General features: G+C 42.3%; 1 protein-coding gene and 1 pseudogene across 1 annotated transcript in view; both read left to right on the top strand.

Annotated features, from left to right (window-relative positions):
* SHROOM3 (shroom family member 3) overlaps window positions 1–14,550 on the top strand; it is a 62,071-nt gene extending 47,521 nt beyond the window's left edge. The window contains exons 10-11 of the mRNA XM_029951738.1: window positions 7,699–7,971; window positions 13,569–14,550. Coding sequence (XP_029807598.1) covers window positions 7,699–7,971; window positions 13,569–13,937 — 642 coding nt within the window. The 3' untranslated portion in view covers window positions 13,938–14,550. The remainder of the gene's footprint in view (window positions 1–7,698; window positions 7,972–13,568) is intronic.
* Window positions 14,551–23,964: 9,414 nt separating this feature from the next.
* On the top strand, window positions 23,965–25,363 carry LOC115301746 (annotated as a pseudogene).
* The last annotated feature ends 1,069 nt before the right edge of the window (window positions 25,364–26,432 follow it).

The following is a 26,432-nucleotide window of genomic DNA, read 5'->3' as shown; positions in this document are numbered from 1 at the left end:
GGTCATGATCTCGTGGTTTGTGAGTTAGAGCCCCACATTGGGCTCTGTGCTGATGGTGTGGAGCCTGCTTGAGATTCTGTCCCTCTTTCTCTTGGCCCCTCCTCAGCTTGTGTGCGCTAATAAAAACAAAACAAAACCAGAAAATATGGGAAGGGGCAGAGAAAAGGCGGGAGAGACTCCCAAGCAGACTCCGTGCTGTCAATATACTGCCTAACCCAGGGCTGGAATTCATGAACCTGAGCCGAAATCAGGAGTTGGGATGTTTAACTGAGTGAGCCATCCAGGTACCCCAAAACTATGTGAGTTTTAAGTGACGTTGTAGAAGACATCTATTAATATTTGCAGCATGGAGTTGAAAATGTAGTTCCTTTCCCAATATACAGCAAGCTTTTCTAAGGGTGATTTTTTAAAATGATGCTTCATCAAGACTATTCCAAGGCAGAGACTAGCCTTCCACCAACTTCCCCAAAATAATAACTTATTACCTGATATTTAAAGTTACTAGTAACCTAAGATCTATTTCTAGGCATAAAATTCAGTAAGACTTGATGGAAACTAGAGTCTCAATTTATTAATAAATATTTTTAAAAATTGAAATTAGCCTTTTAAATCAAGTCTACTTTAATATATTTTCTATGTATACATCATAGATGATGAATTATAATATTCTAAGTAAACAGAAGTATGGAACACTTTCACTGTCTGAACTGTCTGGACATAAAAGCTAAAGACAGTCTAATAATTAGAGCTTTGAGTTCTTTCCCTAACTCAGCTCTATTAGGCAAAAATCTGCTTCAACACATCCCATGATTCTTTATTCTGAAGGCCAAAGGGCTTTGGCTTAGAGATTTAGTAGAATATTTCAAAAGGCAGAAAGAATCTGTTGTTCCTCAGAATTGGCTTTCCCCAAGAGATCATTAGTGACCCAGATGGTTCTCAGCTGCGCATTTCTGTTGCTCTTCCTTCATTCCTCAAGTTCCAGATTTCTCTGTGGTCTTTCTTCCTTTCAGCCTGAAAAACTCCCTTTCTTCCATTTCTTTTAAAATAGGTCTGAGGGTGACCATTTCTCTTAGTTTTCCTTCATCTAAGAATGTCTTTATTCTGCCATCATGCCTGAAGCATGTTCTCACTGGATATGGAATTTGGGGTTGACTGTAAAGTTGTCACTCTACCTTCTTGCTCCCATGGTTTCTGACGAAAAATGCACAGTCATTTAAATATTGATTCTCCTGTATGCAGCGTAGTTTTTCTCTGGCTGCTTTCAAATTGTTTTTTCTTGATCTTCAGTTTTCACCAGCTTGATTAGGATGTGCATGGCCTGATTTTCTCTGGTTTATCCTATTTGGTGTTTACTAACTTCTTGAATCTGTAAATTTAGGTCTCTCACTAAATTCAGGAAGTTCTCAGCCATTATAGCTTCAAATATTTTTTGATCCACTAATCTTTCTTCTGTTTTTGAGACTCGAGTACCACAAATATTAGACCTTTTGATATTGGCCAAGTCCCAGAAGTCCTGGTTCAGTTTTAAAAATTTGTTTTCTGTCAGTTCTCCAGGTTGGATAATTTCTATAGGACTATCTTCACTCCATCAGTAATTCCCTTAATTTCAAATATACTTTTTAGATCCAAAATTTCCATTGAGTTAGTTTTTTATAGTGTCTATTTATTTGCCAGGGACTTCTGTGCTCATTTCAAGAGTGTTTAATTTTATCATGGAGGAAGGTTATAAAAGCTATTTTATAATTTAAAGGCTTTGGTAATCCCAAGACTGGAGTTTCCTCAGGACTGTTAGCACCTGTTGATTGTCTTCCCCTGGGAATTTCTCATGGCTTTTTTTTTTTTTAATATTGGGTAATTTTGTATTGCATTCTGAAAGTTTTGAGTATTATGTTGTGAGACTCTGGGTTCCATTAAAATCCTCTACAGAATGTTGATTTTTATTTTCATTTTAGCAAGCAATCTATTTAGTTTGACTACAAGTTCTTTTTATTTTTAAAGTTTATTTATTTTGAGGAAAAGAGAGAGCAGGGGAGGGGCAGAGAAAGAGAGAGAGAATCCCAAGCAGACTCTGTGCTGTCAGCACTGAGCTCGATGTGGAGCTCGATTATCACACACTGAGATCACGACCTGAGCCGAAATCAAGAGTTAGATGCTTAACCAACTGAGCCACCCAGATGCCCCTTGACTACAAGTTCAAGCCCACCTTTAGGTGCTAATTCCAAGATCATTTCAGATTTTAGAGCCTTTGCTGTGTTGTACAGATCCTTCCCAAACATGCACCATTCAGAAGTTAGTTTGGAACTTGAACGGCTGTTTTTTTTAAATTTTTAATGTTTATTTTTGAGACAGCATGAGTGGGGGAGGGGCAGAGAGAGAGGGAGACACAGAATCCTAAGCAGGTTCCAGGCTCTGAGCTGTCAGCACAGAGCCTGACACAGGGAGCACAGAGCTCGAACTCACAAGCTGTGAGATCATGACCTGAGCCGAAGTCGGATGCTTAACCAACTGAGCCACCCAGGTACCTCTGGGCTTAGTTGAATTTAAAGAAATGTAATATGGTTTCTTGTGTGTCAGAGTCCTGATAACCAGAACCAAGAGACTATACTAAGTAAATAGGACAAATTTCTGATCACAAGCCTTCCTGATGGGAAATGAATTGTAAAGAACCACTCTTGGCCAGAGAATATTTGAAACGGTGGAGCCCACACAACATGGGATGAAGATTTGATCCCACTTCTGTCACTGGGACAAAAATCACCCCTGACTTTTCTCTCCGATGAAGTTCAGCTGTGAAAACAATCATGTACTACTGCCCGGATCCTCCCGTTTAAAATCCAGGAAAGAAATAACAAAGCCTATGGTTAAAGTGTCTTTATCTTCATCATTTTTACTAGCAGGACCCTGAACTCCACTCTGCCCCTAAACTCCAGCCACATGGCTAGGCATCCTGAATTACTCTTCTTTGAGATGAAGATGACCCATCAGCACAGGCCAGTGTTAGTAGGGACGTGACTGGCAGCACTGTCAGCACAAATCCCTGAGCAGAAGGCAAGGCAGCGTGGTCACACGGGGGAGAGGTTGAGTAGTCCCTCGGAGGTGCTTCCCTAAAACAAGTGGTGTGTGTTCTTCAGATTATTGCTGAATCTTAATGCTAGCACAACAGGGGCACCTGGGTGGCTCAGTTGGTTAAGTGGCCGACTTCAGCTCAAGTCATGATCTCACAGTTCGTGGGTTCAAGCCCCACAACAGGCTCTGTACTGACAGCTAGCTCAGAGCCTGGAGCCTGCTTCAGATTCTGTGTCTCCCTCTCTATCTGACCCTCCCCTGCTCACACTATCTCTGTCTCTCAAAAATAAGTAAACAAAAGTTTTTTAATAATAGCACAAGTAATAATAATGAATGTGTATAATACTTTTATATTTCCCAGAAGGTCACATAAGCTCTATTGTAGTTGAACCTCCTAACATTCCTATGCACTATTTTAACATAGTGATTAAAACCCTGACCCTGAAGCCAGACCACCTGGCTCTGGCAAGTTAAATAACTTCTGGCCACCTCACCTTGCTCATAAGAAAGACCAGGATAATAATAATACCTATCTCATCGGGTTGTTGGGAGTAGTAATTGAATAGTAAAATATTTAAACGGTGCCTGGCACACAGAAAGACCTTAATGCTTAAACATTATTAGTTTTAGGGGCGCCTGGGTGGCTCAGTCGGTTAGACCTCCGACTTCGGCTCCGGTCAGATCTCATGTTCGTGGGTTCGAGCCCCGCATCAGGCTCTGTGCTGACAGCTAGCTCAGAGCCTGGAGCTTGCTTCCAGTTCTGTGTCTCCTTCTCTCTCTGCCCCTCCCCCTCTCATGCTCTGTCTCTCTGTATATCAAAAAATAGATAAAACATTTTAAAAAATAAAAAAAAAAAACATTATTAGTTTTAGGCAGATATTATCCCCTGACTAAGAGTGAGAAAACGGAGGCACAAAAGGTCAAGTGGTTTGACAGGGTGACTTTTCCGCCAGAGCCGAGGCTCCTGACTCCTGGAGCAGTGAAGGGGCCCAGCAGATCTGCTGCGAGCACATGGTGAGGTGGGAGGGGAGGGTCTGTTAAACTATATTTAGAGAAAGAACCCTTATAAACTGCATCGCACACAGGGTGACATAACAGTTTACACCAGATGAGAAGTGAAAATATGTGAATGACTTTGCAAATTAAGTAGCTCCTGAGAGACTACTAGTGTGTTATTAAAACAAAATCCCCCAAAGACCTATGGCCTCTCCCACAGTGAATTCTGCAGATAGAAGTTGGTGGGGTTAGGCTTTTGTGTTTTCTTCTTTTTGAAGAGGCTGCCTTGCAGAGAAATGGTTGTTCGGTACAGCCAACGTCCCCTTGTTGCCTTCAGTTAGTCACATCTCTTTTAACTGCAGTTTTAAATCCAGATTTCCATCATTTAAATTTAGAAACATTTTAAAAAATCACATACCATCCAGATACGCACTATTTGGGCCAAGGGTGACAGCTGAGACTGTGCAGTGACTTTCGTATCACAGCATGGCCGTATGTGCCAACGCATCGCCTTACGGTCTGGTGAGCAGCTTTCCGAAACCGGAGTGCCACGGAATGTGCACCTGTTCTTCCCACAGACTCCTCCCTGCATCACTCCCAGACATTTCGGTCTTCTTCGTTCTTCCTTCCGCCAGGAAGCCCAGGGCACACATCAGCTCCTGCATGGAGAGGCTTGTGGTTCTGCCCGGCATCTGTGTATCTGAAAACCAGAACAGGGTATGCAGAGGACAGACTGAGAGGATTAGACCACTGAGCCCAGTCCCCCACTGCTGTCCGGCTGTGTCACATTCTTTGCCCGCTGCTCACCCACTGGACCAGGCTTGCTTGGTGACTGCCCTTTCGGCACGACTGATCCACATGGGAGTGTGAGAGCCGAATTACCCTTCCCGCTCTCCACTCATTCACACATTCAGAACCTCCTGTCCCTTCAGATACCAGCTTCTGAAGCCATGATGAGGGTTTGTTTTTTAATGATATCAAATAAATTACCAACAGAAGTGCTTTAAGTTCCAGAAGTGATGACGCAATATTAATTTTCAAAAGAAGTCCTAGTCCAAGGAATAAAAAATGCAAGGCCATTACCTTCTTTCTCCTAGTTCTTGTTAAAGACTTATCTAGAGGGGCACCTGGGTGGCTCAGTCGGTCAAGCGTCTGGCTTTGGCTCAGGTCACGATCTCACAGTTTGTGGATTTGAGCCCCTCATCGGGCTCTGTGCTGACAGCTCAGAGCCTGGAGCCTGCTTCGGATTCTGTGTCTCCCTCTCTCTCTCTCTCTCTCTCACCCTCCCCTGCTCACATTGTCTCTGTCTCTCAAAAAAAAAAAAAAAAAAAAAAAAGACTTATCTAGAAACCATACTTCTGAAGACAAGAGGTTGAAATGGATTCCACAACACTTAAGTAATGAGACACCTTTCCCTGAGGTTGGAGTATTGGAATGTTGCTACGCAGTCCGCTGCCGCTTTGGATTTGGTGTAACTGTGAGAAGGTATCATCCGGTGGCAGAGCGGTGAGCCTAGGAAATGCAGCCAGCAGGAGGAAAAACCCTGGCCTGACTTCACGGAGACGTCAGTCTCTCCCTGTCCACCTGAAAAGCTGCAGGGGTGACATTTGACTTCTCTGAACCCTGCCCAGCGGGAATGCCCGGAGCTGTGGCAGCAGGCAGTGTTTATTTTTCCTGCCGCTCTGCATCCCAGTCTCCTTGCTGTTCTCTTCCTAAGAGCGGATCGTCACACCCTGCTGGGCATGTTGCTGAAGCTGCCTGGCAGGCTCTGTAGCAGGCAAATACCAGAGATGCCAGCCAGAACTGGTGGGGTCTTTTTGGAAAATAACTTTTCCAGGAGAACTTGAGGAAAATTAAACAGTATTCTCCCCCACATGCATTTTTCTGGGGTTAGACTCCTCAGTTGGGGAGTACTGTAGACGGTACAGCCCTTTCCTCTAGTAAAATCATCCTTGCATTGCCTTTGTCTTAACTGAACAGCTTGAGGAAAGCCAAAGATTATAACCCCTGATGAGGCAGTGCAGCAGATGGGAATTTTTTTAGTCACCTTTTAGCCTTTGGGCTTAGGCAGATTGAGAAGACAACTTGTCACCATGAAGGCCACAACTTAGACATTAAGGACACTGTGAACCTTAGATTGGAAGACTGGAGTACCTCTGATGGTCCAGCTCCAAGATGAGCACAACATGGAGAAATATTTCCCCATGTCATTGTAATTGTTGTCTTTTCTAGTGATGAAGAAATAGTACAAAACATCCTCAGGACCCTTCCATTCTGTTAGTCAAAATTATTTCTATTTTTCCCCCTTTCCTTCCTTTAAAAATGAAGATTTTACTCTGACATCAAAATTGTGATCTTTTCTTACCAAGTTTCCAGTGGAAGCCACATGGCTTGATTTTATATATATGCATTAAAAAATTTTTTTGAGCTGTAACTGTTGTTATGGTAAAGAAATAGGTTTTAGCCAAAAAAAGATTATGTCCTTTTTCCATCTGGCTACCTTAGGCTAAGAGAAAAACAAAAGACTAATTTAAAAATCACGAAGTTTAATTTCTCTTGCAGCAAAGTAGTGGGCATTTAATATAAGTGTAGTCATACTTGAAACTGCTAAGAACTTTATTCATTCCTTCAGTTAAATATTTGGATACTTGTGTAACTGTTTCATGTGTATAGAAATTTGTACTAATTCCATAACTCAGGCAGCTGGAGACAGTAGAGTGCTATGGAAAGGTCATGGGGCTGACTTCTGATAAAGGGCTCAGTGAACATTTATGATGATTGTACAAGGCGAGTTCCTAATCAAGCTGACTTGAGTTCAAGGCAGCCCCACTTAATGGTATGTGCATGTTGGACCGTCGCCTAAGTCTGTTTCTTTACCTGCTGTATGTGTGTGTACTGTATGACTGCTGGGAAGACTGAACTAGAAATCCATGTAGAGGATCTTGCACTTGTCTAGCACATAGTAACTGCTCTAGTTAATGCTCTGTCATTAATACTCAACTCAGTTCTCTGACCTTGGGTAAGTCCCTCCATTCCTTTAACTCTTGGCTTCTCTATTTGTAAAACAAGAAATCTGTATCTTACCTGCCTATGGTATTGTTATGAGGACCAAAAGAAAGCATGTCTTAAAAAGCCTTATAAAAGTGAGTTAATGGGGCATCTGGGTGGCTCAGTTGGTTGAGGTCCAACTTGGGCTCAGGTCATGATCTCATGGTTTGTGGGTTTGAGCCTCCCATCACACTTTGCACTGACAGTGGGGAGCTGTCTGTCTCCATCTCTCTCTGCTTCTCCCCTGCTCACATGCACTCTCTCAAAAATTGAACTTAAAAAATAAATGTGAGTTAAGTCGGTTGGGAAGGCTGAGCTGTAAAAAGCATGACTCAACTGGGAAACATCACAAGGCGATGTGGTGTCAGGTGTTGGCCCGTGAAGACCAAATAGGTTCAGAGGAAGGCAGTTGTAGACACTCAGGGAAAGGAAAGAGTATTGTGGCCTTGTGTTGGGAGGCAGTCCATACAGAGTAGGGGGCCTTCAGCTTAGCCTTGAAACGAGAGAATGTGGCTGGAGAAACGGATGCTCCTTCCATTGACTACTCTACTGGCTAACGTTTGCTATGTGTCTCCTCTGTGGTTATAGGCCGAGCTCATTGGAAGCCTCACCCACAAGCTGGAGACCCTACAGGAAGCGAAAGGGAGTCTGCTGATGGACATCAAGCTCAATAATGCCTTGGGGGAAGAGGTGGAGGCTTTGATCAGTGAGCTCTGCAAGCCCAATGAGTTTGACAAGTACAAGATGTTCATCGGGGACTTGGACAAGGTGGTAAACCTGCTGCTCTCCCTCTCAGGGCGCCTGGCCCGCGTGGAGAACGTCCTCAGTGGCCTTGGCGAAGAAGCCAGTAATGAAGAAAGGGTAGGTGGCCTAGTGATTTAGTTCAATGGCTTTTCCCTCTGATTCCACATACATAGAGAGGTACCATTAAACACGAGCCCTTCTCTGGAGAAGATTATGATCTCTGGGGCAGAGAGAACATCCAATGTATAGATTACTGGGAAACACGGAAGAAGGCATCTTGCACGCCAAGAGGGAATGCTGACACTTCAGGCTCAGAGAACACTTAGGAAAGTAAAACCACAGGTGCCAGAGTTTCCTTTCCTAATTTTCTATCCCAGAAGAAGAGACAGAAGCATGGTGGGGGGTGACATCAGAAAGAGAGAGGGACAAAAAAAAATACTGCTAGGGCTGAGGAGAGCACGCAGGAACGTGGGTTCAAGTTCCAGGGAATCTGCAGGTGAGGGGCTACAGGTACTGGGTGACGCTGTACCCAGGTGTCTCCACTGCGCCCTCTACTGGAAGGAAGAGGACATGCAGTAACAGCCGTGGCAACACTAGATAACCTTCAAGTCTTTCTCTTTGCCCAGGTCTGGGCTCCCTGAATCCTCACAAGCCAGCAAGTGTTAGAACCAGGATAAGGGAGTCTGCTGCAGACCTCAAGTTTTATTTTCAGTGATGAATGTAATTCCAGAGCCATATGGCATTCTTCACCTACTCATCGGTACAGCAACTATTTACTGGTTGTCTAATATATGCACTAAGCTCATGGGATAGAATTGTGAACAAAGCAGACAGATCCCTACCTCAGGGAACTTACCAAGTCAAGTCAGAAAATAAACATAGCTGTAACTATGTGTAGATATTTATGCTAGAAGGTGATGAGCACGCCAGCCATCAGGAGACTCCTTTGCTTTCTGGCTCCTCCCATCTCCAGCTCTTTCGGTGCTATCAGGGATTTCCCAGTTATTTCTCCTAATAAATTATGTTAAAAGGAAGATGTCTTTGTTGCAAATAGAAAAAGTCTAGATGGTATTAGGAATGTGACTGAGCATCCATCCACTCCCCTTCCTGTGAGTGGCCTCCTCCTGAGAATGTGCTGGGTTTTTCCTTCCTCATCTAGAAATCGTCCAGAAGTGCCTGACTCAAAAGTGTCACCCTTTCCTCCTTCCTTCCACTCAGCAAACAAGTTGCTGTGCACGCTAGGAATGAACACCGACCAAAACACAGGCCCCGCCCTCAAGGAACTCACCATGTAGTGAGGAGAACCAGTATGGAAGCAGCGAGTCCTTCCAAAATGCCGCAGCACAGCGATAAACTCAGCCATGAAACACTTCTCAGGGGGTGGGGGAAGGCCAGGAAAGACTTTGCACAAGTGACACTTGAACAGGGTATAGAAGAATTTCTTAATTCTATATGGACTAAGAGGGGAGGGGTTCACTGTTTAGAAGCAATGCCATGGACAAAGTCAAGAAAAACCATGACATGTTCGAGAACCATATACATATGATGGCTTGATTTTTAAAAATTGCGAATTGCAGGAAATATTAGAAAAGTATATGGACAGGGAACTGACAGGAAATAGAGGGCTCATTCAAAAGGGGTAAACAAAGTTAAATGGAGCTGTGGGAAGGAGTAAGAAAGAAGGGATACTGAGGCCTCCCGGCCCCCCCAAGATTAGCATCACTTGGAGGAGGAAGTGAACCCTTCTCAGAATTGTAACTGTGTCTGTCCTACAGCCCTGAGGCCTTGGTGAGCAAATGTAGTCCCCCACTACCTGGCAAGGAGCCAGGGATAGAGGCCCCAGGCTCTTCCTCCTGCTCCCTCCCTCTGGTCTCCTGCCTGTGAGTCCCCCGGGCCAAGCCCAGAGGGAGGGGACACCATTCGGCTTCCTTAGGCCCAGAGCAAGGCTGCGAGAAGTGGACCTAGAGGGACAAGCAGTATCCAGCAAGGAAATGGTCACGAAGCTCTTGTAAGTCATACTTTACAGACTTAGGACGTTAGCCTGGAAGCCAGGAAGCCAGGAGGAGCCATAAACTAAGGTCATGACCTGATCGTGAAGATCAGAGAGTGGTGGGGCTTCGGCCAAGAGTCCAAGGAGGAGTCAGGCCATTCACTTAGGCAACTCTCACCAGGATACAGACGAGGGAGTGAGAGAACGAGTTTGAAATAGTAAGGCCTGCTAGATGAGAGGCAGGGGAGAGCGGAAGCTAACTTAAGTTTCCTGTTTGGGATGGATGCCACGGGTATGGCATCCCGTGGAAAAGAAACACTGGAGCAGTTTTTGTTAGGGAAAGAGGAGTTGTTCCAGAACGAAACTCAGCTCCACGTTTAAATGTACACATACTCTCTCGAATACAAATATGTGCTTGTGCACATGCAAAATACATCCACACTCGTTTTCATCCTGATTCAGCTTAAGAAACAAAGTATAAATAGAAGGAAGAATAAGTGACTCAACAAATGCAAAATGTAGGAGAATGATCCCTGGTGGGGCGCGGGGAGTATATGTGAGGCTTCAGCTGAATCGGATTTTTGTTTTGAATCTGAAGCAAATGCTGGACGCCCCTGTTAGGAATTGGCATGGCCAATGATGTATTATTACGTCATCACAAGTGTTATTCTCTATGCATTTCTCATGTTTAAAATACTTGCCAATTTTTTAAAGGTGAGAAAGAGGCTTCCACTTTTTAACTTCTCTATAGCATTTTGAAAGGGGTCTTCATTCAAAGTCACTAAAAGTAGTTTGTTTTTTTTAATCCCAGTTAACATGCAGTGTAATATTAGTGTCAGGTGTAAGTGGCTCGGCACCTCCAAACATCATCCTGTGCTCATCTCAGGAAGTGCACTCCTGAATCCCCGTCCTCTATTTGACCCGCCCCTCCACCCACCTCCCCGGCTTGTTCTCTTAAAGTCTTAGTTTGCCTCTTTCTCCCTTTTTTCCATTTGCTCGTCTCCTTTGTTTCTTAAGTTCTACATATAAATGAAATCATGTGGTATTTGTCTTTCTCGGACATATTTCACTTAGCATAATACTCTTAGCTCTATGTCATTGCAAATGGCAAGATTTCATTCCTTTTGGTGGCTAATATTCCATAGTATATAAAGCACATCTGATCCATTCATCTATTGATTGGCACTTGTGCTGCTTCCATAATTTGGCTATCATAAATAATGCTGCTATAAACATTGGGGCACATATGTCCCCAAGGTTTTTTTTAAATTAGTTAACATGTAATATAATATTGGTTTCACGAGGAGAATTTAGTGATTCATCCATTACACACAACACCCAGTGCTCATCGCAAGTGCCCTCCTTAATACCCATCCCCCATCTAGCCCATCCCCCCACCTCCCTCCATCAGCCCTCAGTTTGTTCTCTATTGTTCATAATCTTTTATGGTTTGTTTCCCTCTCTTTTCCCCCTTCCCATATGTTCATTTGTATTGTTTCCTAAGTTCCACATATGAGTGAAATCATATGGTATTTGTCTTTCTTTGATTGACATACTTCATTTAGCATAATACACTCTAGCTCTGTCCATGTTGTTGCAAATGGCAAGAATTCATGCAAGATTTGTAAGCAATCTCTACACTCAATGTGGGGCTATAATTCATAATCCGAGATCAAATACTCCACTGACAGAGCCAGCCAGGCCCCTCCCCTAAGGATTTTTTTTAGATGGGTTTTTCTTATTAAGGGAAGGAAGCCATGAAAATGGAGATATTTGTAAGTTAAATCTAAAACTTTGTACTTTTACCCCCGGGGCATTATTTTGTAAGATCTGACATACTAGTTCAAGGGAAGTTAAGGCACATGGCCTGTAAGCCTTTCACAAGCCTACATTGTCAATTTGTATTGAAATAAGATTAAAGATCTACCTTGTGATTAGATTTTTATTTTACTATTTCTCAATCAGGGCGCCTGGGTGGCTCAGTCGGCTAAGCATCTGGCTTTGCTCAGGTCATAATCTCACAGTTCGTGGGTTCGAGCCCCGCGTCGGGCTGTGCTGAGAGCCAGCTCAGAGCCTGGAGCCTGCTTCAGATTCTGTGTCTCCCTCTCTCTGACCCTCCCCTGCTCACACTGTCTCTGTCTCTCAAAAAATAAATATAAAAACATGAAAAAGAAAAAGCTAAAAAAATATTTCTCAGTCACTTTGGCCTGAAAAGTTTAAATGATTAAACATAAAATGAAAAAATGTTTTAATAATTCATTATATGTCAACATGAGTAAAAAGCCATATTAAAGAGTTTTATGAAGTAAATTAGCACTAAACATGCTGTCTTACCATTGGGTTTGTGTAAGAAACGCTCAGAATATCAAATTACCATCACTGTTAAACAGAACTTCTCAGGTTAGATTCAAAGTCATGGAAATGGGAAACAGATTTCTTTCAATATGGGAAATCTGACATTCTTGTTTGTGGATCAGGGCAGAGGTTCTCAAACTTCCGCAGTGGAACAACAGTCTGGAAGGTTTATTAAGCCACAGATAATCAGGGCCTGCTCCCAGGCTTTGGATTCGGTAGGTGGAACAGCAGCCCCTGAAAATGTGCATTTCTAACAAGTTCCCAGGAGGTGCTACCCCCTCTGGCCCATGCATAGAGAACTGCTATAAACGTAAATACTTGTACCTTGAAGACTGCCCTTTAGTTTCCCTTTTATTTTATTTTTTTTACCCCTTTCGGGTTGTTGTTGTTTTTTAATGTTTGTTTTTGAGAGAGAGAACAAGTTGGGTGAGGAGCAGAGAGGGAGACACAGAATCCAAAGCAGGCTCAGGCTCTGAGCTGTCAGCACAGAGACCAACATGGGGCTCAAACCCACAAACTGCGAGATCATGACCTAAGCCAAAGTTGGATGCTTAACTGACTGAACCACTCAGGTGCACCAAACCTCTTTAGTTTTTTATCATAGTAAATTACACAAAACCTAAAATTTGCCACATTTGCCGCCTTAACCATTTTAAAGTGTTCAGTAGTAATAAGTATGTTCACATTGTTGTGCAACAGATCTCTAGAACCTTTTCTTCTTGTAAAATTGAAACTTTATATCCACTAAACAACTCACTTCACCCCTTCCCCCCAGCTCCTGGCAAGCACCTACTTTGTATCTCTATGCTTTTGACTACTCATATAGATACATACAACCTCAAAAATACTTCATGTGAGTGGAATTACTGATTATCCTTTTAAATCTAGTTTAGAGCCCAGCTTTTACCCCACTCAATTTAATGTAATCTCTCTTAAAGCTGCCACATAATTTGGCAAGTTAGATAATTATATACATGCAACAGAAGAGTAATAAACTGGGGCGCCTGGATGGCTCAGTCAGTTAAGCATCCGACTTCAGCTCAGGTCATGATTTTTCAGTCTTGTGAGTTCGAGCTCCATGTCAGGCTCTGTGCTGACAGCTCAGAGCCTGGAGCCTGCTTCAGATTCTGTGTCTCCCTCTCTCTCTGCCCCTCTCCCATACATACTCTGTCTCTCTCTCTCAAAAATAAACATTTAAAGAAATTTTTTAAAGGTAATAAACTGATTTTCAAAAAATTAAGCCTCCTTACTCTAGAGTGACAATTGAAATAGATGCCTGGACATTTCACAGTCCCATAAAAGGTGTTTTTGCAGCCAGTTTCCTTCCTTGCCTTTGCCCTTTGCTGATCTCTGGGTTTTGCCCTGGCAGAGTTCCCTCAACGAGAAGAGGAAGGTCCTGGCCGGGCAGCACGAGGATGCCCGGGAGCTCAAGGAGAACCTGGACCGGAGGGAACGTGTAGTGCTGGACATCCTGGCCAACTACCTGTCCGAGGAGCAGCTCCAGGATTACCAGCATTTTGTGAAAATGAAGTCAACGCTGCTCATTGAGCAGCGAAAGCTGGACGACAAGATCAAGCTAGGCCAGGAGCAAGTCAAGTGTCTGCTGGAGAGCCTCCCGTCCGACTTCACTCCCAAGGCCGGGGCCTTGGCTCTGCCCCCAGACCTCGAGGGGGGCCCGGCTCCTGTTGGGAGGTGTACTTTAAGTGGTATTTTTCCCACATTAACCTCCCCACTTTAGCCTCCTCTTGAACACCCAACCAAAAGATCACCCTTTCTCTCAACACTATTTAATCTGACAAATATTTCAGTACAAACCACCATTTAAACTCTATGGGTTATTGGGGTTTTTCTGGATGAAAGGAAAAAAAACCATCCCGGGAAAAGCCTGTATTTCTTCTCCCCGTACATGATTGGTCTGAGAGCTTGAATGCTGCTGGGAACTCACTCCTTTCTATGATCACTTTCTAGTAGAAGGAAAATTAATGAAACTGTGAGGACCTGTTGGAGGGCGTTTGTTTAGTTTTTCACAGGCTGAGGCAACGTAGATGAGTGTCACCCTCAGGAACGTATTCACAGTGGCCTTCCTTGCTCGTGGGTGGGGTCTCTTGACCACAGGTACAAGAACTCCTGAATGAAGGGTCTGCAACATAAAGCCTTAAAGAGAAACACTCACAGAAGAAAATTGTAAAACCTTGAACGTTGTTATTTATATTTTTTAAAAATGAAACAGATCATTATGTTTGTGTGCTAACCACTTATTTGATTCTGTTTTGTGGTGGACATAGGCAATTACGTTTGAGCTTTGTACTTTGTGAAAACCTTAATGAAATGAAGAATTCCAAAGATAGTCACATTGAGCGTGGAGACTTTTTTCTTAAACTCTTGGCTTGTCTTAGTTCTACAGACATGAGTAGACCTTTCACGCTTGTGTTAGAAAAAGTCCAGGAGAATCCCAGTTTCTGCTGCTGCCATCTCACCACTTTATTCCTACAACCAACAGGACCACGACACGTTCCCTGGAAGGAGGTTTTGTGCAACATGCCTGTCACATCAGTGATCATGGCATGATCACTGTGGCGAGGAGACAGAGCTAAATTTTACCAACAAGGAAGACAGCCTAATCTGGGTAAGAGAAAAGTCAGCAACCAAACTGCTTCAGAACTAAAGTCATGCAGTCCTTCTGCACAGGATTTGGGCTAAATGTAGCCTACATGAAAAGGTCTATTCTTAGGCTGTTTTAATGTTTTTAAAAGCTTTCCTAAATTACTAAGCCTATGAACTGCCATTAAAAACTGCCTCCTTAATATCCAAAGCATGATTTTCCACTCTCCATTTGGAGTTTGGACAGTGCCTCAAGTCTATGATTTGGCTTCCAATTAATGACTGTTTGGAGGGTACTCTAGAGCCCGAGTTCTAAGGCTGTTCAGACAGACCGAGGTGGAAGGAGGCGAGGGCCAGCGGCCAGACTATGCTAATCGCTGCCAGATGGCAACAGCCGAGTACTTTGAGCAGGTGGTTCACCTTGGCTTTGAAAGGCCCTTTTCTGTCATAGTACATTTTCTGTCATAGTACATTTTAAATACTCAATGAAATATATCTCCTGGTCAAGAACTTCAAAACTGTAGTTTTGGTCCCCAATACAGATGTCTTTTGAAGAACTTAGAACCAACAAGCCACCCAGAAGTTTCTTGTGAGCCATCGACACCGAGGTCATTGCTTTTTTTTTTTTTGGCGGTTGTACAATGATTCCGTTGGTACAGTAAGCACCTGTTTCCCAGGAGTGTTGTCAAAGCTTCCCTCTTCTATCCAGAGTTCCCATTTCTCAGGGATTTGGTGGAACCAGAGACAGTGTTCAGCAGCTACACTGTGTGGTTCATTTGAGGCAGAGAAATACAGTGCATCTCACATTTCCTCAGACTTAGACCAACACAGGAGCCCCAAATCAACTCCAGTTGGTAATTAGCTGCATCTCGCTGGTCCCAATGGCTCCCTGCATTAGCCCAGGTGGAAGCCAGCCAGTAAATGTCGTCAGCTGCTCTTTGTCAAATTCCTCAAGGGGATTCTGGGGCCCCCAGTTCCCAACACTCTCCAAATAATTTGACTGGGTGCATTTTGCATTTCAGTCTTTTTCAATCACTTTTCTGATTTATACATGTCAAAATAAGTGGTCTTCGGATAACAGATGCTTGTTATGACAAACACCTGAAAGCATAGTCCGTGCCTAGGATATCACCCCCTCCTCTGCTACACTGAACAACTGTCTGTTGTCACATCAAATGAGGGAGGTATTACAGGCCATCCTTTTTCCTCCCAGCAATATCCTCAGCCAAGACCATGAGCAAATCAACTATGAGCATGTTGTTGGTCAACACTTCATATCCACAGTACTGACTGAGCAAACATCCTTGGTCATTTCTGAAATGCCATGTCCCATCAGGAGCCTCACAGTAATCCAAATGCTAATGCTCAAGACACCTGTGAAGTTCTAAGAACTGACAAGGTCCTGAGACAGAATTGGGAGGCTCCTAATTCCTGAGCCACTTGAGAAGTTCTGGGCATGTTGCTACATGCTGGTTGACTCAGGACTTTCTCCTGCTGTTTTGTTTCTGTGGTGGCTACTTTACCCCAAATGATGCAGGGAGGTTCCGTAGTGAAAGTGTCTTGAGTTTTTCCAAGAGACACTTGAAACCAAACGTTTTTTCCTCTGCTCCAGGCGGACATTTTAGGTTTTGTTTTGCACAACTGGTTTCCAAACTTGAAGATGAGCAAGCCTGGGTCAGCCCCGAGGAATCAGAAGCTGTCTGAAGTGAGGGCCTTTGAGGCATATGAAAGCGAAACCAGCCTGCGACCTCCGGTTTTCCTATTATTCCATTGTTAATATCTGATCTAAAATCACTTCTAAGGGTAAAAGTTATGATATGAGCACTACCTTAAGTTTATATTTTATTCAAACATCTTTTAACAAGATATTGGGGGGGATTCTGGATACGAGGAAAACACTGGCTTTTTATTCTTTTATTGTTCCAAATGCCTTTAATTTTTCACATTACTGGCTTTATTCTGTTGGGTTGGAATTATTTTGTTTCTGTAGAAGAGCATGAGTCTTATATACCTTATTAGTGGCAAGAAAAAGGAAGAACCTTCAGCCTGAAATAACTTCTCCATCTCTAGCAAAGTGTAAAATGATCAGACAAATGTGAAGGTGCTGTTCTACATAAAAATAGTATATTGGGGACAAGGTATTCATAGTTGCCATAACTTAGGAACACATGAACAGTTTTTTAATTCTTATTTCTCAGTAAAAACCTCACTTTTCTCTTGGAAGCTCATTCAGACACCAACTAACCCATGGTTTCTCAAAATTACCATGCTTCAGAATCATGGGAGTGCTTGTTTAGAGTGTCCATTCGTGGGACACCTTGGCTCAGCTGGTTAAGCATCCGACTTCAGCTCAGGTCATGATCTCATGGTTTGTGGGTTTGAGCCCCATATCAGGCTCCAGGCTGACATTGTGGAGCCTGTTTGGGATTCTCTTTCCTTCGCTCTCTGTCCCTCCCCCATTTGTGCTTTCTCTCTCAAAAATAAATACATGAAGTTCAAAAAATGCCTATTGTTGAGACACCACCAAGGAGGCTAGGAATCTGCATCTCTAAATTCCCTGGGTTATCCTGATATACTTCGTCGTTTGATGGCCACTGATAACCAATCATTGTATGGTTTTTATCAATAGCCCAGAAAGACTAACAGGAATTTATGTAATAACTCATTACGAGCTAATATCATCCCCACTATTTTTGTGTAATCCCCCTGGTTCTGATATGGGTGTTTTTCCCTGTTCACCTTCTCCTAGATCTGCTTTAAATTCAAATAAGCTAAGCAGGTATTGAGGCTCAACTGCACTATTTTGCCTCAAAAGGAATCAACGTGTCACACAATGTCAGTAATCTGAAGTTCTGCCATGAGATTTGGACTAACCTGAAATCATGATTGACCTTTTCAGTGGGGACCTTACTTGGATTTCTGTTGCTTCATCCCAAGTCTCAGGTACATAAGAGTTAGAATTTCTTTTGGCGTGGGTTGGACAGCCTAGCTCATGACACAAAAATGTCAAATTTCAAAACCCTAAAAATCAGAATTAGGTAAAAAATAATAAAGTTGCAAATGAAGAAACTCATTTACGTAAATGGCTCATTTACGCCTACTTCATTCTACAAATTCTTTAATATTCTATCAGTGGAAAAACCGCTCTGTTTCTTGATAAAACATCAGTATTGTCACCCCTTGACACAGAGTAAGTTTAATATAAAGCGTCATTTAAGTCTGATAAGTGCCTATAGGATATAAGGAAATGGTGCCCTGAGCTAAGGGCGAGTACCTAAGGAAAGACAAACTGGGAAAGGGGCCCCTTCCCCAAGGCTGAGGTGCAGACTTCATTGGAGAACTTAGCGCACCCACAGAAGGGTTTGTTGTTTACCCAGGCCAGAGCGGGTCTGCAAGCAGGAAGCAACCTTCCAGAGTACTAGCTGGGTATGGCCAGTCAGCAGCCAATGGCAAGGATGTCCACAAGCAGTGGGGACCTGCAGAGCGGGGTGGCCTCTCCGTGCAGACCATCTGAGTTGCAGACTATCTGCAAGAGGGAGCAGGTGTTGGCAGAATCACAGATGCAAAGCATCAGTGGTCCTCCATTAGGTTTCTCCTGTTTTCCTGTTAGACCTATGAGTGCAAACATGGTTTCTGTCCTTCTCTGCCTGACTTATTTTGCTTAGCATGACACCCTCAAGGTCCATCCACTTTCCTACAAATGGCCATATGTCATTCCCTCTCATTGCCATGTAGTACTCCATTGTGTATATATACCACATCTTCTTGATCCACTCATCAGGTGATGGACATTTAGGCTCTTTCCATGTTTTGGCTATTGTTGAAAGTGCTGCTATGAACATTGGAGTGCATGTGCTCCTATGCATCAGCACTTCTGTATCCCTTGGGTAAATCCCTAGCAGTGCTATTGCTGGGTCATAAGGGAGTTCTATGGAAAATTTTTTGAGGAACCTCCACACTATTTTCCAGAGCGGCTGTACCAGTTTACATTCCCACCAACAGAGATTGAAGATGACACCAAGAAATGGAAAAACATTCTCTGCTCATGGATCGGAATAAACATTGTGAAAATGTCATTACTACCCAAAGCAATCTACACATTCAATGCAATCCCCATCAAAATTGCACCAACATTTTTCTCAAAGCTAGAACAAACTATCCTCAAGTTTGTATAGAACCACAAAAGACCCTGAATAGCCAAAGTCATATTGAAGAAGAAAACCAAAAAGGAGCCATCACAATCCCAGACTTAAACCTCTACTACAAAGCTCTCATCATCAAGACAGTGGTATTGGCACAAAAACAGACACATAGACCAATGGAATAGAATAGAGAAGGATAATTGTTTTAATCTAAGTTTAAAACCCTGAGCAGTCATATATTGTCACATTGAGAATGCAACTCCGTTTATCCCTCCATTTTTCCTTCTTTTAAAAATGCATCCCTTGACTTTCCTACAAATCCTACTGAAGATTTGTTTTTGAAGAATACGTTTTTAAAATGATATAACAGGGTTTAGGAACAAATTTTAGGTTATCTGGGTGACTCAATTGGTTGAACTTCCGGCTCTTGATTTCAGCTCAGGTCATGATCCCAGGGTGGTGGTATCAAGCCCCACGTTGGGCTCTGTGCCGAGAGTGGAGCCTGCTTGGGATTCTCTCTCCTTCTGCCCCTCTCTCCTGCTCATGTGTGCTCATGATCTCAAAAAAAAAAAAAAAAAATCAAATGATAAAATAAAAATGTGCCTCCACCGGTAAATAAGAGAGAAGCATCTTTGAAAGGCACAGTGGGAAATGCTCACGTTCACCATCACTCTGGATACTTAAGTTTGCACACTGGCTTAGCTAATCGTGAAGGTAGAGGACGTCCCCTGCTAACAAGCAGAACCACAGCTTTTCTGATCAAATTGATCAGAAGTCAGTGGGAGGTGGCTTACAAAAAGGCTCTGTCCATAATGCATAACTGCAAACATGCATGACACATGAATACAAATCAGCAACAAAAACAATCCAATTTTTTAAAGCTTGTCAAAAAAGTAGACATTTCACAAAGGAAGATATATTGTTGGCCAAGAAGCACATGAAAAGGTGAAGAACATATTTAAATCACCAGAGAAATATAAATTCAATCCATAATAGATTCCATTACCCACTCACTAGAATGACTAAAATCCAGGGTTGCCGGGTCTGTGGAGCAAATGAGGTTCTTACGCATTGCAGGTGAGTGTGTAACACACTAGAAAACTGGTAGGTTTTTACAAAATTATACATTTACCCTACAGTGTAGCAATTCCACTTTTTTTCTTTTTGAAAGAGCGAGTACAAGTGAGCAAGGGGTAGAGATAGAATCCTGGGAGGGGTGGAAGGGGGGGAGAGGGAGGAGGGAAAAGGGAGGAGGGAGGGGGAGGGAGAAAAGAGAGAGAGAAGCAGGGCTCATCCGAAGCGGGGCTCCAGCTTACTTGATGTGCGACTGGAACTCAGGAACCATGAGATCATGACCTGAGCCAAAGTCAGATGCTTAACAACTGAGCTACCCAGGCTCCCCAGCAATACCACTTTTAGGTCGTTACTCTAGAAAAATGAAAATATATCTCCATAAAAAGACTTGAAGAATGTTAATCGAAGCTTGAATCATAATAGTCAAAAAACAAAAACAACTCAAATCTCCAACAGGTTAACAAATTACCATTAGCAGCACATTAATACAGTGAAATAATATCCATCAATAAAAAACTGTTGGGGTGCCGGGGTATTTCAGTCAGCTGAACATCTGACACTTGATTTCTGCTCAGGCAATGATCTCACAGTTTGTGGGATTGAGCCCTGCATTGAGTTCTGTGCTGACAGTGCAGAGCCTGCCTGCTTGGGATTCCCTCTCCTCTCCCTCCCTTCCCCCCTCCTCTTTCCCTCCCCTGCTCAAATATGCACATGTTTTCTCACCCTCTTGCCCTCTCTCAATATAAGTAAACTTAAAAAAAAAGTAAAAAACAACTATTGATACATGTAACAAACATCAATGAAAACCATCATGTTAGTTAAGCAAAAGAAGTTACAAAAAGCTCATACCGTATGATTCTAATTATATCAATTCTAGAACAGAGAAAACTAATCTGAGAAATGAGAAAGTGGTTGCCTGGGAATGGGGGGAAGCTAACTGAAATAGAATTAAAGAGAACTTTCTAGAATGATGGAAATAACCTATATCTTCCTTTCAGTGGTAGTTACATGTGTATATTAAAAATCGTCAAAATTCATCAAAATGAACACTTAAGACCTGTTGATTGCTAATTATACCTCAATGTAAAAAAATAGTGGGGGAAAAAGTGAAAAACTAAGGCAAATTACTAATCTGACATTGACTAAATGTAACTGCATTTAATCCTTCATGCAGTTATTGGGGATCCTGCAAACAGAAACTCCCAGGAATTTTTATCATAGTAAGGTGTGGTTTATGCTGCGGTAACAAAGAGTTTAAAAAAGAAACACAGAGTGTGGTTCAAGATGACGGCAGACTCACTTCCTCCCATGGACACACCGAATCCACACCCATATATGGAACAATTCTGCCTGACAAAAAAAAAAATCCAGAAACTAGCTGAACTACTCCAATACACCAGGTAAATGAGAAAGGAAACAAAACAAAACCAAAACCAAAACACCATATCAGAACAGGTAGGCGAGGCTGAGACACAATCTCACAAAACTCCACCCCAGGCTTAGCAACACACACACAGGACAGAACACAACTCCCAGCCTCTCTTTGAGGAGTAAAGAGATTTTAACGTATATCTGTCACCCCAAGTTTTAAGATTTCCAACTGAGAGATGGCCCCCCAAAACACCCAGCTCTGAAAGACAGTGGGATAGTGGGGGCTCTCACACACAAGTCCCACAAGGGCATAGCAAACTAAGAAATGGTGCTTAATAGTTCACACAGACTCACTGTACCTATTTACCCAGGACACAGTACAGAGACAGCAGACTGAAAAACAGGTCTTTCTGTGAAAGAAGCCTACTTGTAGGTTTGAGTCCCATATTGGGTGTAGGGATTACTTAAAAATAAAATATTTTAAAAAATAGCCAACAGATACATGAACAGGTGCTCATCATGAATCAGGGAAATGCAAATCAAAACAACAATGAAGTACCACCTCACACCTGTTAGAATGGCCATTTATCAAAAAGACAAGAAAATAACAAGCGTTGGTGAGGATGTGGAAAAAAGAGAACCATTGTGCATTATTGGTGGGAACGCAAACTGGTACAATCACTGTGGGAAATAGTATGGAGGTTTCTCACAAAGTTAAAAATAGAACTACCTTGGATTCAGCAATTCCACTTCTGGGTATTTATGTGAAGTAAACAAAATCACTATCTCAATAAGATATCAGCATTCTTATGTTCATGCAGCATTATTTACAACAGCCAAGAGATGGGAATAACTCAAGTGTCCATCAAAAGATGAGTGGGTGAATGAGGTGGGCGAAATGGGTGAAGGTTTCCAGAAAATACAAATGTTCAGTTATAAGATACATAAGTCCAAGGGATGCAATGCAGAGTGTTGACTATATTTAACAATGCAACATTATGACTATATTGTATTATATACTTCAAAGTTGCTAAGAAAATAGATCTTAAAAGTTCTCGTTAAAAGACAAAAAATTACAACTCAAAACAGAACACAACTAATCCAATTAAAAGAGGGCAGAAAACATGAATAGACACTTTGACATACAGATGGCCATCAGACACATGAAAAGATACTAAATATCACTCATCATCAGGGAAATGCAAATCAAAACCACAATCTGCTATCACCTCACACTTGTCAGAATGGCTAAACTCAAAAGCTCAAGAAACAAGTGCTGGTAAGGATGTGGAGAAAAAGGAGCCCTCCTGTACTTCCGATGGGAATGCAAACTGCTGCAGCCACTGTGGAAGATAGTATGGAGGCACCTCAAAAAGTTAAAAATAGAACTACTCTACAATCCAGTAATGCACCACTGGGTATTTCTCAAAGAATACAGTAACACTAATTCAAAAGGATATGTTTATTGCAGCTTTATAAGAGCAAAATTATGGAAGCAGCCCAGGTGTCCATCAATAGATGTATAGATAAAGATGTAGTATTCTACACAATAGAATAGTATTCAGCTACAAAAAGAATGAATTCTTGTCATTTGCAACAATATGGATGGATCTAGACAGTATAATGCTAAGCAAAACAAGACAAAGACAAATATCTCATGATTTAATGCATATGTGAAATTTAAAACAAATGATCAGTAAAAAAAAAAAAAAAGAGAGAGAGAGAGAGAGAGAGAGACAAACCAAAAAACAGACTCTTAACTATAGAGAAAAAAAAGATGGTTACCAGAGCGGAGATGGAAGGGAGATGGGTAAAATAGGTGAAGGAGATTAAGAGTACATTTATTATGATAAGCACTAAGTAATATATGGAATTGGTGACTCACTACATTGTACACCCCAAATGAATATCACACTGTATGTTAACTACACTGGAATTAAAATAAAATAAAACTTAGGGGCATCTGGGTGGCACAGTCTGTTAGGTGTCTGACTCGATTTCGGTTCAGGTCATGATCTCATGGTTCGTGGGTTCAAGCTCCACATTGGGGTCCTTGTTGACAGTGCAGACCCTGCTTGGAATTCTCCCTCTCCCTTTCTTTCTACCCTTCCCCTATTTTCGCTCTTAAATAAACTTAAAGAAATAAAAGAATTTTAAAAAATCAGCATTTTAAAAATAACAAGCAAAAGAATCAGAAATCTGAAAAAGAAAAACGTAAAAGAGATAGAAACTCTGCATAGTTCTAAATTGTTAATGGCAGAAGTCTCCAGTAGAGAAAAACAGCTGTAATACTCATTGCACTCTATACAGTTTTAAAATGTACTTAAAATATTCCCACTTTTAGGGGTGCCTGGGTGGCTCAGCCCTCCAACTTTGGCTCAGGTCATGATCTCATGGTTTGTGGGTTCAAGCTGACAGCCGAAAGCCTGGAGCCTGCGTCGGATTCTGTGTCTCCCTCTCTCTGCCCCTCCCCTGCTCATACTCTGTGTCTATCTCAAAAATAAATTTTTTTTAATTTTAAAAAATATTTCCACTTTTACTGAATTTTTTCATCTATTATTCTATTTGGATGCCTACATGGGGAAAGTATGTAGAGCACAAATACCATGTAACTTCAGAATTACCTGTATTTTTATTTGATATGATAGTGTCTTTAAATATTAGGTTCTTCTCCTTATTACTGAATGGATTAGGAACATGATACGCGTTTGTGGCAGACATTGACTATCCTAGTCACCACCTCTTTACAGTTTGCTGGCAGTTTGGGTCTCAATTTCCCATCCCAGGACAGGAAATAAATATTGATTAGTTTCTGTCATTAATGATAATCCTTTTCTCATTGCTAACAATTGGTTTAGAGTGGTCATAGGACCCAATCCTAGACAGATAAACAACAGATCTGACAGGTTATTTCTGAAAAAGATTTCCTCAAAGATTTGAGAAACCATGCAGGGTGAAATGGAATCTTAATCTTTTGTTGGACAAACACCTCCTTATCTGGATGTAATGTCTTTCAAAAATGAACTACAACTTAAGTTCGCGTAATAGGACTCTGCCACTAGAGCTTCAGCACGATGTAGATGCATGTTTCCAGAAGCAAAGCATCCTTGATGGCATCCAAACCTATGCCTGGCTGCTGACACCATCATGACACCAGGAAGAAAGCTTAGAGCAGCTCCACACACCAGCCACACTGGTCCGCTGGAGACTACCAGCATCCTGCTTCCTTGGCTCCACCAGCCCCTGAAACGCTCTCAGTGCTGTCAAACTCCACTGGCACTGGTCTCCAATGGACTGTATATACTCCAAGACCTCCTTGAGCCCGGCAATTGCCTCTCCCATCTCTGGATGGCCCGTGCTATCCTCAGCACTGTGACAATCTGGGAGAAGCGCTAGATTAAATCGTGCTTTTCTTGAGCTTTTCCTACAGAGTTCCTATCAGACTGAGATCAGCCAGACCTTAACCTCATCACAGCCCCCGCAGGGCAACGTGGATCTTGGCAGATTCACTGAAAAGAGGTACAAATCTATTGTCAAGTACAGACAGCTTTCTACTCATTCTATCTTCCTGCAGCTGCTGCCATGTAAGTCGTGTGCACTAGCGAGAAGAGCATGCCAATGCCAAGAAGACCCTATGGAGATGGGGGAGTTCTTCCCAATTGAGGATGTTTACCTTGATCTCTTTGGGGACCCAGTGTGACAGGCAAGACTGGCACCAACATCCAGGACAACAAATGCAGCTGGCTGATAGTTGAGTGAGCGTCTGCAGCGGGTCTCTCCAGAATAGCGCCAGGTCCTTCAGGAAAATTATGGCCAAGAACGTAGCCCTAGTGAAGGCACTACATGAGGAGCTGAACCTGCCAGCTGTGCTCACAGCGTGAAGACAGCTAGTCATCCTATGAGCCTCATTGAGCAGTATGCCATAATCCCTGCTTCTAGCCATCTTCTTGGGGCTGGATCTAAGAGGAAAAAGTGACCCAGGGATGGTGAGGGTGGGGAAGAGAGGCTCTCAATAAATTGTCTAACCTTCAAAAAAAAAAAAAACCCAAAAACCAAAAAACAAAAAACCAAACACGCAAAAGCTGGTACCTAAATGGTTTTACTGAGCCACTGAACCAACCAGCCTTGCAGCCATTCTACTCTTAGACTATTTCTTTTGTGAAAGACTAAACTTATTTTTTCTAATTTTTTGTTAATGTTTATTTATTTGAGAAAGAGAGACTGTGTATGAATAGGGGAGGGGCAGAAAGAGCTAGAGATAGAATCTGAAGCAGGCTCTAGGTTTTGAGCTGTCAGCACAGAGCCCTAAGTGGGGCTCGAACTCATGAGTCGTGAGACCATGACCTGAGCTGAAGAGAGACACTTAACTGACTGGGCCACCCAGGCACCTCAAGACTGAATTTATTTTTAAGACAGTTGATTTAGGGTGTTCTGATAGTAATAATGGAAGATACAAATTTCTACTTTTGTAAGAGTTATGTAATTCAGATGTAGACTTTAAGTAGATCATTTATTTTGATGTATTGATATATTTTTTCCTGTACATTTTGATGAACATAGTTTGAACATTATAAACCAAAAAGAAACAAATGGGTATGCTTCCTTGAATTGCTATATCACTGACTTAAGAAATTAACTTTTAGGGGCACCTGGGTGGCTCAGTTGGTTAAGCGTCCAGCTTCTGGCTTCAGCTCAGGTCATGATCTCACAGTTCGTGGGTTCAAGCCCTGTGTCAGTCTCTGTGCTGACAGCTAGCTCAGAGCCTGGAGCCTGCTTCAGATTCTGCGTCTCCCTCTCTCTTTGACCCTCCCCTGCTCGTGCTGTGTCTCTAAAAAAAAAAAAAAAAAAAAAAAACCCACCACCCATAAGAAATTAACTTTTAAATCTCACATTATGTCGGCATACCTTTTTATAATGCATAGCATAAATTTTGTTGAGTTAATTTAATTTACATTATTATTCATGGATCATTGCTACAATGTTGACAAGATTTGGTAGGAAGTAAGGGTCTACTTATATTTGCTTTCAAATGATTGCCTAGTAGC

Source organism: Suricata suricatta, chromosome 1 (assembly GCF_006229205.1).
Source record: "Suricata suricatta isolate VVHF042 chromosome 1, meerkat_22Aug2017_6uvM2_HiC, whole genome shotgun sequence".
NCBI lineage: Eukaryota > Metazoa > Chordata > Mammalia > Carnivora > Herpestidae > Suricata > Suricata suricatta.
The sequence above is the reverse complement of the archived record's forward strand: the minus strand, read 5'-3'. Positions and strand labels throughout refer to the sequence as shown.